We start from the raw sequence: 14,868 nt of genomic DNA on the forward strand, positions 1-14,868 counted from the left end.
GTTGTCCCCCCCTAGAAATATCATTAAAACAATGCTGTGTATTGTAAATAACATAATGATGTATACTTAAAATATCTGTGTAAAGTAGTAAAACAATACAAACCCCAAAAAATGCTTTTTAAGTTTAGAAACATTTTGAGTCCCCCCTCCCTTGCCTCACAGTGGTTTGGTCCACTGCATGCTGTACCTTAGGATCTGCACTAGACTCACAGTCACATCGGGTAGTGACAGGAATGTATAAGCAAGTAGGCGGTTCAAGGCTGTTTTATTCACATTAAACATCGGATGAAGTTGTTCTTTTCTCAAATAGAAATGATTCTGAGTAATTAACGAATTAGTCATGACAAAAAGTTCGCTATGTTAGTGTAATATAATGTAACGTTACCTAGCTTATTTAATAGCTTGTTGGATAGAAATGCACCCACTACAACTAACGTTACCACAGTGATAAGCCTAACGTTGTGTGTGTGAACTGATATTAGGGTTAATATTGAAGATCTAGAGTTGTGTTTTGCTGAATATGAAGTTGCTAATTGCTAATAATTGCTAAGTGGCTAATCAGTTAAATATATATCCTCTGTCCCAGACGAAACCTAATATTTATGTGGAGGACACAAGATCATTTTATAATTATAATATGACCGCGTGGTGAACCTATGAAACTAACTCATATTTAGACATCTGACATTAAAGATTTGTGTTGTTGTTAGCCAGATAAAATGACAGAGAAATGAAAACAGGCATAAGATCCTTTTTCAGTACACCAAAACGCCAAGTAAGTACAATAAGTCCTCATATCAAGACAATTTGGTAACATCTTTATAAGAATGGGTGCTTATGGAAATAGCCTATTAACGTCACTATGTCACAGGCAAAGGAGACAGAAAGAACTGAGGAACAGGGAGACCAGGGACAGTCAGGTGTAGAGTCTCAGGTAAGTGTGTTGAGCTTAGTTCATATTTTTGGAGGTGTGTGGCTGTCAGTGTGAACAGATGAGCTTTACTAGTGGCTCACTAATTTACATTATGATCAGCTAATTTAACAAGTGTACAAAAGCATTGTATTTCTTTTATATGGGGAAATATTTTCAAAATAAGTCATATGTTTTAAGGTATTTTTGTGGCTTGATTGTAAACAACTTAGAAATAAATAAATGGTTTTAAAGAAGAATATTTTGGTCAATTTAGTCAGCTTTTTTATTGAATCAAGAGAAACACTGAAAAAAAGGATAATGGTACAGTCTCCATGCTACACTAATGATAGTATTAAGGCTTTCATCTGTGTACACATGTCCTCTACAAGTATAATTGTGGCTGAATTATTTGTGTCCCCTTCAAAAATTGCTCTTCAGAAATTTTATGATTATTGTCCCCCCCTACTGTTAGATCAGATTTACGCCCACGCTTGAATGCACCATGAAGTTACATCTGTGTTTTTACTTGGACATCTCCGACTACGGTGGCCATGGTGTTTCAAAATGTGCAGCTAGTGTCTTAAGATGCAGACTATTGTAAATCCCGGTGTTGGAATCCTTTCCAGTGAAATACAGCCACACAGACTGTTTAGCTTTAAGCATTTTAACCATGTTTAAGCCAGCTAATAGCTAACGGTAGTCTAATGTTACCTGCTGCCAAGTGTAATGTTAACAAGCACCGAAATGAGGCACTGAAATCTGCATTCAGTCCGGAAGATACCGGTCGTTTAGGAATTGGTGCCATATTGGCACCAGGTTTTGGTACCCAACCCTAGTCAGCACTTGAGTATAGTCTGGATACACAACTTATTTTTATTTGAATATTTACTTTTATAGGGACAAGTATGTAGTATGGATGACGGTACTCATTTTTCTACAGTACCGGAGGTACCTGGGGATGCTATTCTTCTGCACATCAAGTGTTCTAAAAAATAGATTGTATAGCCTATTTATCTCAGATGCTGCAAAAACATTTTTTAATAACTTTTTTATTTTTGTTTTAATAATATTGTTTTAACTGTTAATGAGAATTTTGACCGATTTAATACTATCAGTTAGATAGTATAAATTGGTTAAAACACAACAATACACACACACAAGACCCAGACTAATACAATAAAGCACCATAAAACTGAAAGGGCTAGATCATTCATGACTACATGACTGCTCCCTCTTCAAAAACAGTTTCAGTTTAAGTTTATAATTCTTGTTGGATGCTCCACGTGTTACTAAGCCTGAGCACGTGGGGGAGCCTGATTATGTAGGCATTTATAGATGTTTAAGATTTGCAAATTTAATAAAATGATAAAAACTAATTAATTTAATTTTTTTTTCAACCTGGACCCCATTTCCCATGCATTTCTGTCTAGTAGACTGATGTGACCAAACATGTATGAAATTGGTGTAAATTACCATTTAACATATTTAACTTATTAAGAACATGGCAATGATGTGATCTTATTGGCTTTCTGTCCAAAATTTGATCTATTCTGGGACAAGGGAGAAGGCTCTTGCTTTTTTTGTATTTCTTTAAACCAATCACAACCGTCCTGGGCGGTGCTAAGCCCCAGATGCAGGGGCGGAGCCATTGCAAAATAGAGAGCGGAGACATCATGTCAGACTTACTTATCTAAGCACTGTACATCCGATAAAACAGACTAGTACCAACACACACACACACACACACACACACACACACACACACACACACACACACACACACACACACACACACACACACACACACACACACACACACACACACACACACACACACACACACACACACACACACACACACACACACACACACACACAAAATACCTGTCCCAGCTCCACCATTAATTCACAGTGTCTTTGAATCTGTCCCAGTCTCAGATAGATGTCTGCTGCTTCTTTTAGCCTCTCTTCTTTACTTGGAGCTCCGATGCCTCCTCCAAATTTAGACATCTTGACTATAGTGAGCTCCTGGGCTTCAGACTGAAAGAAATAGAACGAATGGAAGTACACAAATCAGAAATACACTATTGGAACCCAAATACCTCCTGTTTGAAACATCTTGAATAGACTTCGGTTAAATAGAATAGATTTTTTTTTTTTTAATATTAGAAAAGGAGTTAGGACTATTGGGATAATTAGGTTGTGGATAAGGGTTAGTTTAAAAAAAGCCAACTTTTATCTGCAGTTGCTGTGCACGGTAGTACAAAAACAAGCAGGTTTGAACTGTATAAAGGAAACTGTGAGAGACTAGAGAGACCTCTACACCAACAATACCAAAAATATGTGGCTACAATAGCAGGAGAGGAGACATTCTAAAACACTTAACGTAAAAAAGTTTAACGTGGTTTAATTAGGGCTGTCAAAATAACGCATTAATTTCGATTAATTAATCTGAGAAAAAATTAGTTAAAAAATTAGTTAAAAAATGAACGCAGATTAATCCATTCCATATTGATGTTTGCATACAGACGAAAATCTGGTGCCACTGATATGTCTGCGCTTCTCTCTGATGCTCTGAAAAGACGTTACAGGAAACACAAACCCCGCTGCATGTGACGCTAGTTAACACAATACTCAACAGCAGCTAACGTTAGCCTACCGCTAGCTAGTAGCTGGATTAAGCACGGTTAAAATGCTGACAGCTAACGCAAACGGTGTAAAGTTTGACTGTGTTTTACTGTAGAGGATTCAACACCGGTATGTAACAATCTGCAGCTGCCGTCGTAGAAACAACACAGACGAATGAAACTGGTAAACTACAGCCTCGTGGTGCATTTGAAGTTATTGTAAATGTCCTTTTCCTATCTGGTTGTTGTTTTTGTCGTTCAACAGCAATTTACTAGTGAAATAACTTATTGTTATTGTTATACATTATTATTAAATAATTTAATTTTGACTATATGGCCTTAGCAATAAACAAGCCGTTCTTTAATGCCACCAACTGTTGTTTAGTACCCTTTTTTTTCTTTTCTTTTTTTACTTTCTTAAAAAGTATCGGTTCAGGCACCGTTAATTATGTATGCGATTAATTTCGATTAATTACAGAGTATGTAATTAATTAGATAAAAAAAATGTAATCGATTGACAGCCCTAGGTTTAATATACCTAAACAACGATCAATGATCACCAAATTTATCATGGCCATATCTTGTCATGAACACTTAAGCCTGTCAAAAAAAACTAAACCGAAATCCAACGATTATAGAAGTTATCTCACGTTAACGTTTTCTTCTTCATTGGCACCTATGTCGAGGAAAGAGCTTAACGTGGTTTAATGTACCTAAACAACGATCAATCATCACCAAATTTGGTGAGCTACTAGCTTACGTAATAAGTTAGCTAAGGTTTAGTTGAGACTAATGGACCTACTGGCTAATTTACTGTACTTAAAGGAGAATTCCGGCCAATTTTTACGTTAATCTTGATCGCTATAGCTACGCAAGTACTTTCGATAGAAAAAAACCCAAACCGAATGAGTGCAGGTTACACGGAGAAGCTGCAGCTACGTACTACAAGCATCCCCTGAGCTAAAACGGCAGTGGTCGGGGCAAGTTTTAGAGTGCCTTTGTGCCTCTTAACAGACACAAAATGCAATTAATATGTCTGTGCCACATGAACAGGGACCTTACGTGTCAACAAGATGCATTTTCAACTCAGACATTGTTTAAATTCACCTACCCTGGTCCTTGTATCGATCCTGCCGGTAGCTAGCTTGCCCTGCTAGCTGATAGCCGTTAGCTGCTAGCTGCCGTCCGGTGAGTGTATTCAGCGGTGGTGTGGCTATATCCTCCAGTTACTGAAGGCTAGCTTTAGCTTGCGTTTGGAGCATCAAGTTCATCTGCCTGTTTCCCCTCTGTGCCGTTCTTTCCAACTCTTGTGAGGCTAGTTCTTCGTCTGTATACTCGGGTTCAAATAAATAAGGACGACCATCAAATTCAAAAGGCTCTTCCATGTGTTGTATATCTGCTATATTCTCCATTGTTACGTTACTCCAAGCTTCTTCCCTTATAAATAACTCCGCTCTTCACACACTACGCTCCAATCTGCACACTACTGTTTACCTTTTCCTGCTACAACTGAATTCCCAGGAGACAGCTAAGCTTCAGTAACGCTATTACTGTGCAAGCCACAGACATCGTTTATCCCGTTTCCATGTAGTTACATAGTCACTGATATGGTCATAACCACTACAGTGCACAATTACCTATTTTGAGGGGGAAATAATCTAAACCTTTCGCTGTGAAGGCATGATCTGTCCTATGTGGGACATCCACCAGTCCACCGGGCGCTACGTGGATTTTTATTGGGATGATTATCACAGAAGCCCGGCTGAATACACTCACCAGACGGCAGCTAGCAGCTAACGGCTATCTGGCTGTACACACTCACCGGAGGGCAGCTAGCAGCTAACAGCTACTACCGCACTACTGTTTATTTTAGGGGGGAATACACTTCAAGACGTGACATGACCTGTCCTCTGGAGGACATAGCCACACCACCACCGCTCCATGGATTGTTATTGGGATGATTATCACAGAAGCCTGTCTGAATACACTCACCGGACGGCAGCTAGCAGCTAACGGCTAACAGCTAGCAGGGCAAGCTAGCGACCGGCAGGATCGAGACAGGGACCAGGGTAGGTGAATTTAAACAATGTCTGAGTTGAAAACGCATCTTGTTGACACGTGAGGGCCCTGTTCATGTGGCACAGACATATTAATTGCATTTTGTGTCTGTTAAGAGGCACAAAGGCACTCTAAAACTTGCCCCGACCACTGACTTTTTAGCTCAGGGGACGCTTATAGTACGTAGCTGCAGCTTCTCCGTGTTACCTGCACTGATTCGGGTCAGGGTTTTTTCTATTGAAAGTACTCGCGTAGCTATAGCAATCAAGATTAACGTAAAAATTGGCTGGATTTCTCCTTTAATGGAGACACTACAGGTGAACAGCTACAGTAAAATCTGTGTCTAATAACGTCATCACAATCGTCACACTGATATGCAAATTAGGCGTTAACTATTTAAAATGCACTAATTTGTATACATCTGACAAGGTACTGCAGGTGAACAGAATAAACAAAACAACTAAGCATATCAGCACAGAACTTCCCTAGTTAATGAGTTAAGAGTCTTTTTAAAATAACATTTTCTAAATATGTATTTTGGAAGTTTTATTTCCATTAGAATAAAAGAAGACATGGAAGCAAAATAGGCCAAAATCTCTAAATTGACCACAACATGAAAAAGGTGTCCTGTATTAAATAGTAACTTCATCATTTTGATCATAGACTCCTCATCTAATAACAGTGTTTGTTTTATTATTGGTGCAGTGTTTTTTTCCTGTAAATTTACAAAATTGCAGCAAGAGCCTTTTTCAGTATAGTGAGTAGATTTTTGTTGAGATTTTTTATAAAATCTTTTGAAGTGTTATTTATTCCAATAACACCGAAAGAATTAAATTATTAACATCAAGATTACAGGTTTCCCTGAAGTTATAGCATGTAGCCACATCTAGCAGTGTACTGTGTTTAAAACAAACCCTGCAGTAACATCTACTGCATGGATACAGCCCTCACACATCGTGAAAATAACACACCTACATCACAGAGAGGTTTGTTGATTTCAGCTCAGCACTAAATACAATCTCCCACATGAAACTGATTGGCACTGAGTACCACCTTCTGCAACTAGATATTGGACTTCTCGCAAACAGACCCCAGTCAGTCACACCTCCCTCACTGTAGTGTTGAACATGAGCCCTCACCAGGGCTGTGTGCTCAGCCCCCTTCTAATCACGCTTTACACATAGTGAGAACTCTGCTGTGAAGTTTGTGGACGACACCACCATCAGCCAGATTACAAACAACGATAAGACTTCATATCGGAAGGAAATTAACAGTATTGCAGAGTGCTGCTCAGAGAACAACCTACTGCTCAACATCAGCAACACCAAGAAGCTGATCATTGATTTTGGAAAAAAAAAAAAAGAGGCAAAAACTGTCACGCTTCACTAGGACGGGAACCCAAAAGCAGACAAGGACAAGGTAAGTAGAGTGGAAAAAAAGTATTTATTTGGTTTTGGTACGTGGAAGCAGGGGAATCCAGCTGGTGAGGCAGCGGGTGGAATTGAGTCGGCTGACGGATTAGTGCAGACTCCGTAATAAAGGTGATGCAGATGACCAGACGGTGATGGAGAAAATCTTCCAGGTCCCAAAACTGAAGACAGAGGAACGCAGATTAGCAACGGTAAAACGTCACAAAAGAGAACAAACTTCTCAAACTTACTAACTGGCACGCTAGCAAACATACTGGTGAGGATAACGATCCGGCAGGGAATGGATGTCAGTTCACGGCTTAAGTGGTGGAGAGGTGATGATCAGGACCAGGTGTGCAGATGAGATACAGGTGAGTATGATTGCAGATTCTCCCACCTTGCTTCGTCGCCAGGCAACTAGACAGGATGCGTTCAGGAACTCAGAAAAAAAAAAAAGACTCACAGGTGAAAACAGAAACTGAGGCAGAAAGTGAACCTAGGAAGCAGGATTCCTGACAGTACTCCCCCTCCGACGGACGCCACCGGGTGGACAACCCGGAGCACCAGGATGGAGGCGGTAAAAGTCATGGAGCAGGTCCTCGTCAAGAATCTGACGCTGAGGAATCCAGCATCTCTCCTCAGGACCATAGCCCTCCCAATCCACCAGGTACTGGAATCGCCGCCCACGCCTTCTGGAGCCATAATGCGATGTACAGTGTAGACGGGGCCACCTCCAATCATCCGAGGAGGAGGTAACAAGGGACAGAGGAGAACAGGTTTAATGCAGGAGACATGGAAAGCAGGATGGACCTTGAGTTTTAGGAAGCTTCAGGCAGACCACAGCAGAATTGATGATTTTATCCACCACGAAGGGGCCAATGAACTTGGAAGACAGTTTCTTTGACTCCGTCCGTAAAGGAAGGTCTCGGGTTGCCAACCAGACCTTATCCCCAACAGCATAAGTGGGCGCCGGAATATGGCGACGGTTGGCTTGGAGCTGATACCGGTCAGAAACTCTCAGAAGGGCTTCCCTGGCACGATGCCAGGTCCGGTGGCAACAACGAATGTGAGCTTGGACGGAGGGAACTGAAAGGTCCTTTTCCTGGGATGGGAACAGAGGCGGCTGGTAACCGTACAGACACTGAAAGGGGGACATCCCAGTGGCGGGTGTTGGAAGTGTGTTATGGGCATACTCGACCCATGGCAGCTGAGATGACCAGGAGGTGGGATTGGAAGAGACCAGGCAGCGAAGCGCGGACTCCATCTTCTGGTTGGCCCTCTCGGCTTGACCATTAGATTGGGGGTGGAATCCAGACGTGAGACTGACCGTGGCTCCAATGGCCAAGTAAAGGGCCTTCCAGACAGCTGAGGTGAACTGAGGACCACAGTCAGAAACAATGTCACAGGGTAGACTGGATTCTAAAAATCTCCTTGACAAGGATGTCGGCTGTCTCAGTGGCAGAGAGAAGCTTCGGAAGGGGCAGAAAGTGAGCAAACTTGCTGAACCTGTCCACAACAGTCAGAATAACCGTGTTCCCCTCAGAAGAGGGCAAACGGTAACAAAGTCCAGGGCCAGATGCGACCATGGTCGCCGGGGAATGGGCACGGGGTGAAGCAGTCCAGAGCTGGGTTGATTGGATCCCTTATTCTGCGCACAGACAGGACAGGCAGCAACAAAACTTCGGGTCTCCTCTCCCATGGCAGGCCACCAAAACCGTCTAAGTAACGCCATAGTCCGAGCCACACCTGGGTGGCACGTCATCTTGTTGGCGTGTGCCCACTGGAGCACGGCAGAGCGGACTGACTCAGGCACAAACAGACAACCGGGCGGCCCATTCCCTGGATGCGGCTGCGTCCGAAGGGCTGTCATAACCTCCTCCATCTTCCAAGGGACAGCTCCCACGACGAGTTCCCGAGGAAGAATGGTCTCAGATCTGGTACAGTTTTCCTCCATCTTAGAAAACATCCGGGACAGAGCGTCTGCCTTGCCATTCTTCGAGCCTGGTCGAAAGGTAAGAGAAAAGTTAAAACGTCCAAAAAACAACGCCCACCTGGCTTGACGGGAGTTGAGATGTCTGGCGGATTGCACGTATGCAAGATTCTTATGGTCCGTCCAAACAAACGGGTGAACAGCCCCCTCCAGCCAGTGGCGCCACTCCTCCAAGGCGAGCTTGACAGCGAGCAGCTCCCGGTTCCCCACATCATAGTTTCTTTCTGCTGGAGAAAGATGACGAGAATAGAAAGCACAGGGGTGAAGTTTATTATCAGAGGAACTACGCTGGGACAAAATGGCTCCAACCCCAACATCTGAAGCATCAACTTCCACAACAAACTGACGAGAGGTATCAGGCTGAGCGAGGATGGGAGCATTAGTGAAACGCTGCTTAAGATCCACAAAAGCCTTGTCCGTCTCAGGAGTCCAGCAAACCGCTCTGTTGCTTGAAGTCAAAGCAGTTAATGGAGCAGCCACCCGACTGTAGTCCCGGATGAATCATCGGTAGAAGTTGGCAAATCCCAGAAATCTCTGGAGTTGCAACCAAGTACCAGGCTGAGGCCAATCACCGCCCTAACCTTCTCTTGATCCATCTTAACTTGACCTTCAGAGATGATGTACCCGAGGAAGGAAGTGGTATGGGCGTGAAAATCACATTTCTCAGCCTTAACGAAAAGGCGGTTCTCCAGTAGTCGTTGTAGGACTTGTTTAACATGCTGGACATGGCTGGAAAGATCCTTAGAAAACACGAGAATATCATCCAGGTAAACAAACTGACCGACCATATCTCTCAGAACATCGTTTACCATACTTTGGAATACAGCTGGGGCATTGGTGAGTCCAAAAGGCATGACCAAATACTCAAAATGACCCATGGGTGTATTGAATCCCGTGAGCCATTCTTCCCCCTCTCTGATCCGGACGAGATGATATGCATTGCGTAAGTCGAGCTTAGTGAAAACAATTGAACCCTGCAGAGAATCAAACGCAGAGTTCAAAGGCAGAGGATACTTGTTCTTGATGGTGATATCGTTTAACCCACGGTAGTCAATACAAGGCCGAAGGGATCCGTCTCTTACCAACAAAGAACCCCGCTCCCAGGGGTGACGAGGAGGGACGAATGAGGCCAGCAGCAAGAGAATCCTTCAAATAGGTCTCCATAGCCTCGCGTTCAGGTCGAGAGATGCTGTAGAGGCGCCCCTTAGGATAGTAACTGCTGGTAGTCATACGGTCTGTGAGGAGGAAGGGAAAGTGCCTTCCGCTTGCTGAAGACCTCACCAAGACCGTGATAAACTTCAGGAACTTGGGACAAATCCGGGGGGGCATGGTTGGATTCCTGACTGGACACAGAAGGGGAACAAGCAGACTTAAGGCAATTAGCATGGCAATCAATACTCCATTTGGTTATCCTTCCTGTCACCCAATCAAATGTGGGGTTGTGTTCTCTCAACCAGGGATAACCCAGAACCAGTGGAGCTCGAGGTGAGGGCAAAATGAAAAAAGATGTGATCTCCGAGTGATTACCAGACAACAGCATCTTCACAGGTTCAGTCCTCATGGTTATGCGTGCAAGAAGTCTGCCGTTAAGAGTAGTAGTAGCTTCAATGGCTTCCGGGAGTGGTTCCTTGGAGAGCCCCATCATCTGCCCCTGAATCGACCAAAGCATTTATCTCAACAGACAGGTTAGTGTTTGAGTGTGACAGGAAAACTGGGTCTGACTAGATTCTTGGGGGACTGAGGTTGGCTCGCTAAGAAGCCTCCAACACTTAGCGAGCCTAGGAGTTTAACAGGCACTGTGGACATGAGGAGATGTAATGACCCATTTTACCGCAGTAAAGACAGCTGTTGGACTCACATCTACGCTGGCACTCCTCCACAGACAACCCGTGACGTCCCACCTGTATGGGTTCCGGATCAGATGACTGACACTCTCCTTGAATCTCGTGGGACGTCAAACGGCCGGTGAAATCCCGTCTGTGTCTGAACCTGGATGGTAACCGAACCGGTGAATGGTAGGTAGATCCTCCTCGTTTCTCTCGCCTTCTCTCCCGGTATCGGTTATCCACCCAAATGGACAACGCCACCAGTTCGTCAAGGTCCTTAGGCTCGGGATAAGAAATTAATTCATCCTTGAGTCGTTCAGATAATCCCTGATGAAAAACAGCCTGTAATGACTCCTCATTCCACCCACTCTCCACTGCCAATGTCCTGAATTCAATAACAAACTCAGCTATGCTGCGGGCTCCCTGGCAGAGTGAACACAGTCTTTTAGATGCGTCCTTACCTCGGATGGGGTGGTCAAAAAGCTTCCTCATCTCAGCCGTGAATCTCTGGTACGAAAACATGCAGGGATCTTGTCCGTCCCAAACGGCAGAAGCCCACTCCAGAGCCTTCCCACGCAGCAATTCAATCACAAAGGCTATCTTAGCCTTGTCTGTGGCGTAGGAATTGGGCTGCAAGTCAAAAACCAGTCCACACTGCATGAGGAATTAACATTTTCCCAAATCTCCTTCGTGCTTATCAGGCGTTGGTATTTTGGGCTCACAGAACAAAACAGCTCCAGGAATAGCAGGCGTGGACAGAGAAACAGGTGGTGGATTATCTGCAGAAACCCCGAGCTAAGCCTTCATTTCCATCAGAGAGGCAGACAGGTTACTCACAGATGACTCCATCTCCTTAAGCACTATGCTGTGCATAACATCCTTTCCTGTTGGGTAATGGCATGGCGAACAGAGTCCAGGTCCGCTGGGTTCATCTTGGCCGGATCGTTCTGTCACGCTTCACTAGGACAGGAACCCAAAAGCAGACAAGGACAAGGTAAGTAGAGTGGAAAAAAGGTAAGTATTTATTTGGTTTTGGTACGTGGAAGCAGGGGAATCCAGCTGGTGAGGCAGTGGGTGGAATTGAGTCGGCTGACGGATTAGTGCAGACTCCGTAATAAAGGTGATGCAGACGACCAGACGGTGATGGAGAAAATCTTCCAGGTCCCAAAACTGAAGACAGAGGAACGCAGATTAGCAACGGTAAAACGTCACAAAAGAGAACAAACTTCTCAAACTTACTAACTGGCACGCTAGCGAGGATAACGATCCGGCAGGGAATGGATGTCAGTTCACGGCTTAAATGGTGGAGAGGTGATGATCAGGACCAGGTGTGCAGATTGCAGATGAGATACAGGTGAGTATGATTGCAGATTCTCCCACCTTGCTTCGTCGCCAGGCAACTAGACTAGTTCAGGAACTCAGAAAAACACAGACTCACAGGTGAAAACAGAAACTGAGGCAGAAAGTGAACCTAGGAAGCAGGATTCCTGACAAAAACAGACACCCCTGTCTACATCAATGAAGCTGAGGTGGAGCAAGTGAACAGTTTTAGGTTCCTAGGAATCCAAATCACAAAGAACCTGACATGGTCATCTCACATCTCCCCCCTGGTGAAAAAAGCTCAGAAAAGGCTGTATTGCTTAAAGTGGCAATAGACAACTTTTTTGCTTTAACTTATTATTATTATTATTATTATTATTAGGTAGATGTTAACTGCTCAATGTAATGGCTATAGAATAATGACACAATTGGCATTTAGATTGGTTCCCTATAAGCCTCGCTTTCACTATGCAATTCTGACTCCCACTTGGTATGATCCGGGGAATTACTGAGGCTTGATTTATGGCACAAAATAAGAAGGTAGCGCTTGAGTTGCGCTTCTACTCTATGAAGGTTATAAAATATTAACGCAGAGATTCTTAGCCTGAACCAAGTAGATAAAATCTTTATTGCCTCCAACAACAGCAGCACATTACAGCTTCACAACTTTTGTTCTTACCTTTCAAAATAAAGGTCCTAGACTTATACATACACTGCATCACTGCTTACCAGAGAGCATATGGCTAAGAGAGCAACTCAACAAATTAGCTTACAACTCAACAAAATAGCTTACAACTCAACAAAATAGCTTACAGTAGCTATCCCCAGGTAGCATATATAGCGGACGGTGGAACAGCTGAGTAACTGTGGGAATTCTACCCGGCAAAAGAAAAAGAGACCATGATGGAGGAGGCGAAGAGGGGGAGTGATAAAAACTGTTATTTTTACTGACCTAGATCAGTAAAGGTACATGTCCACAGACAGCGTATATTCCATGCTTCCCATATATTGTTTAAAGAAGCAGCCGGGCATTCTGGTAGCGTACTGGTGACTTTCAAGAGGTGTTGAGTTGCCAGTTTATCATTTGCATAAAGGTGAGGTCCAGGCTACTTTATGGCAATCTAAAATGAAGACGGACTCAGCAATTACAATACTTATTTCATGCATAAAATTGAAAAAAATAAGCGAGAATGGCCAAACTAGCTGTCATGTTGGTCTGTTTTGAAATCCGGGAGCACAAAGCCCATGAGTGAAAGCGTTTATCCAATCAGGTGCAGCCATTGCAGTGTGTAGTGCTGTCGACGGAGCAAGTGATACCTAAGTATGTGCTGTCATACCACCAACTACAGAGCAGCTTCTATTATCAGGCTGAGACTTTTTCCAACTCATCCTCTGTACTCCATCATAAAAAATGTAGCTCTCTTATGTAGCTAAAAGAAACATATTGTACCTTTGTACAATATGTTTCTTTTTGTTAACATTTCTGCGGCTCAAGCGGCTACGGTAGTATGCGTCCCTGGGGCCAGAGCAGGCGATGAGCAGGCGATGTAGAATCCCATCTAAAGCTGCTGGCTAAAAATAACTGTAAATACAGTAAGATCATACTCCACGTAGGTGGTAATGATACCCGATTACGTAAATCAGAGATCACTAAAATCAATGTTAAATCACTTTGTGCATGAAATAATGGAATTGGAATTAAAACAACCACTGTAATAATAGAACGGAAAAAGAAAATTAGATGTGGACTTTTAAATATTAGATCTCTGTCTTCTAAAGCAATATTGGTAAACGATTTGATATCAGATAATCAAATTGATATATTCTGTCTTACCGAAACCTGGCTGGGCCACGAAGAATATGTTCTAAATGAAGCCACTCCTCCCAGTCACAACAATACTCAAATTCCTAGAGGCTCAGGTCGAGGAGGGGGAGTGGCAGCCATATTTGCCTGTTAATTTATCCTAAACCTAAACTAAATTCTAACTATTTTGAAAGCCTTGTTCTTAGTCTTCAACATCCAACACGGAAATCATTACGGCCAATTATATTTGTTATTATTTACCGAGCTCCAGGTCCGTATTCTGAATTTTTATCTGAATTCTCAGTTTTTATCATGTGTAGTCCTAAAATCAGGTAAAATACTTATTGTAGGTGATTTTAATATCCATGTGGACGTTGACAGCAATAGCCTTAGTACTGCTTTCAACTCATTATTAGATCCAATTGGTTTTAGTCAGAGTGTGCATAAGGCCACGCACTGTTTTAACCACACCCTCGACCTTGTGCTGGCATATGGCATTGATATTGAGGATTTAATAATATATCCGCAGAATCCTGTATTATCAGACCATTTCTTAATAACTTTCGAATTCTTACTACCCGACTATACAAAATTAGATAAAAGCTTCTACGCTAGATGCCTATCTGACAGTGTTATAGCTAAATTTAGGGAAGATATTCCAACAGCATTTGACTCAATGTCATGCCTTAATAATACAGAGGACCTTTGTGTTAACTATAGTCCCCCCCAAATTGATACATTTATAGACGGCCTGCCTACGGACGACTTTAAACTCTGTTGCTCCCCTCAAAAAGAAGATGATGAAGCAAAGGAAATTAGCACCTTGGTATAACTCCCAAACTCGCAAATTAAAACAAATCTCGCGAAAACTTGAAAGTAAATGGCGTTTCACCAAACTGGAAGAATCTTGTTTAGATTGGC

General features: G+C 43.0%; 1 protein-coding gene across 1 annotated transcript in view; it reads right to left on the reverse strand.

Moving 5' to 3' along the window:
• wdr17 (WD repeat domain 17) overlaps nucleotides 1-14,868 on the reverse strand; it is a 138,244-nt gene that overhangs the window by 51,135 nt on the left and 72,241 nt on the right. Inside the window, exon 18 of the mRNA XM_078266972.1 lies at nucleotides 2,798-2,953. Within this exon, the coding sequence (XP_078123098.1) occupies nucleotides 2,798-2,953 (156 nt within the window). The remainder of the gene's footprint in view (nucleotides 1-2,797; nucleotides 2,954-14,868) is intronic.

This window comes from Sander vitreus, chromosome 2, assembly GCF_031162955.1.
Source record: "Sander vitreus isolate 19-12246 chromosome 2, sanVit1, whole genome shotgun sequence".
NCBI classification, from domain to species: Eukaryota; Metazoa; Chordata; class Actinopteri; order Perciformes; family Percidae; genus Sander; species Sander vitreus.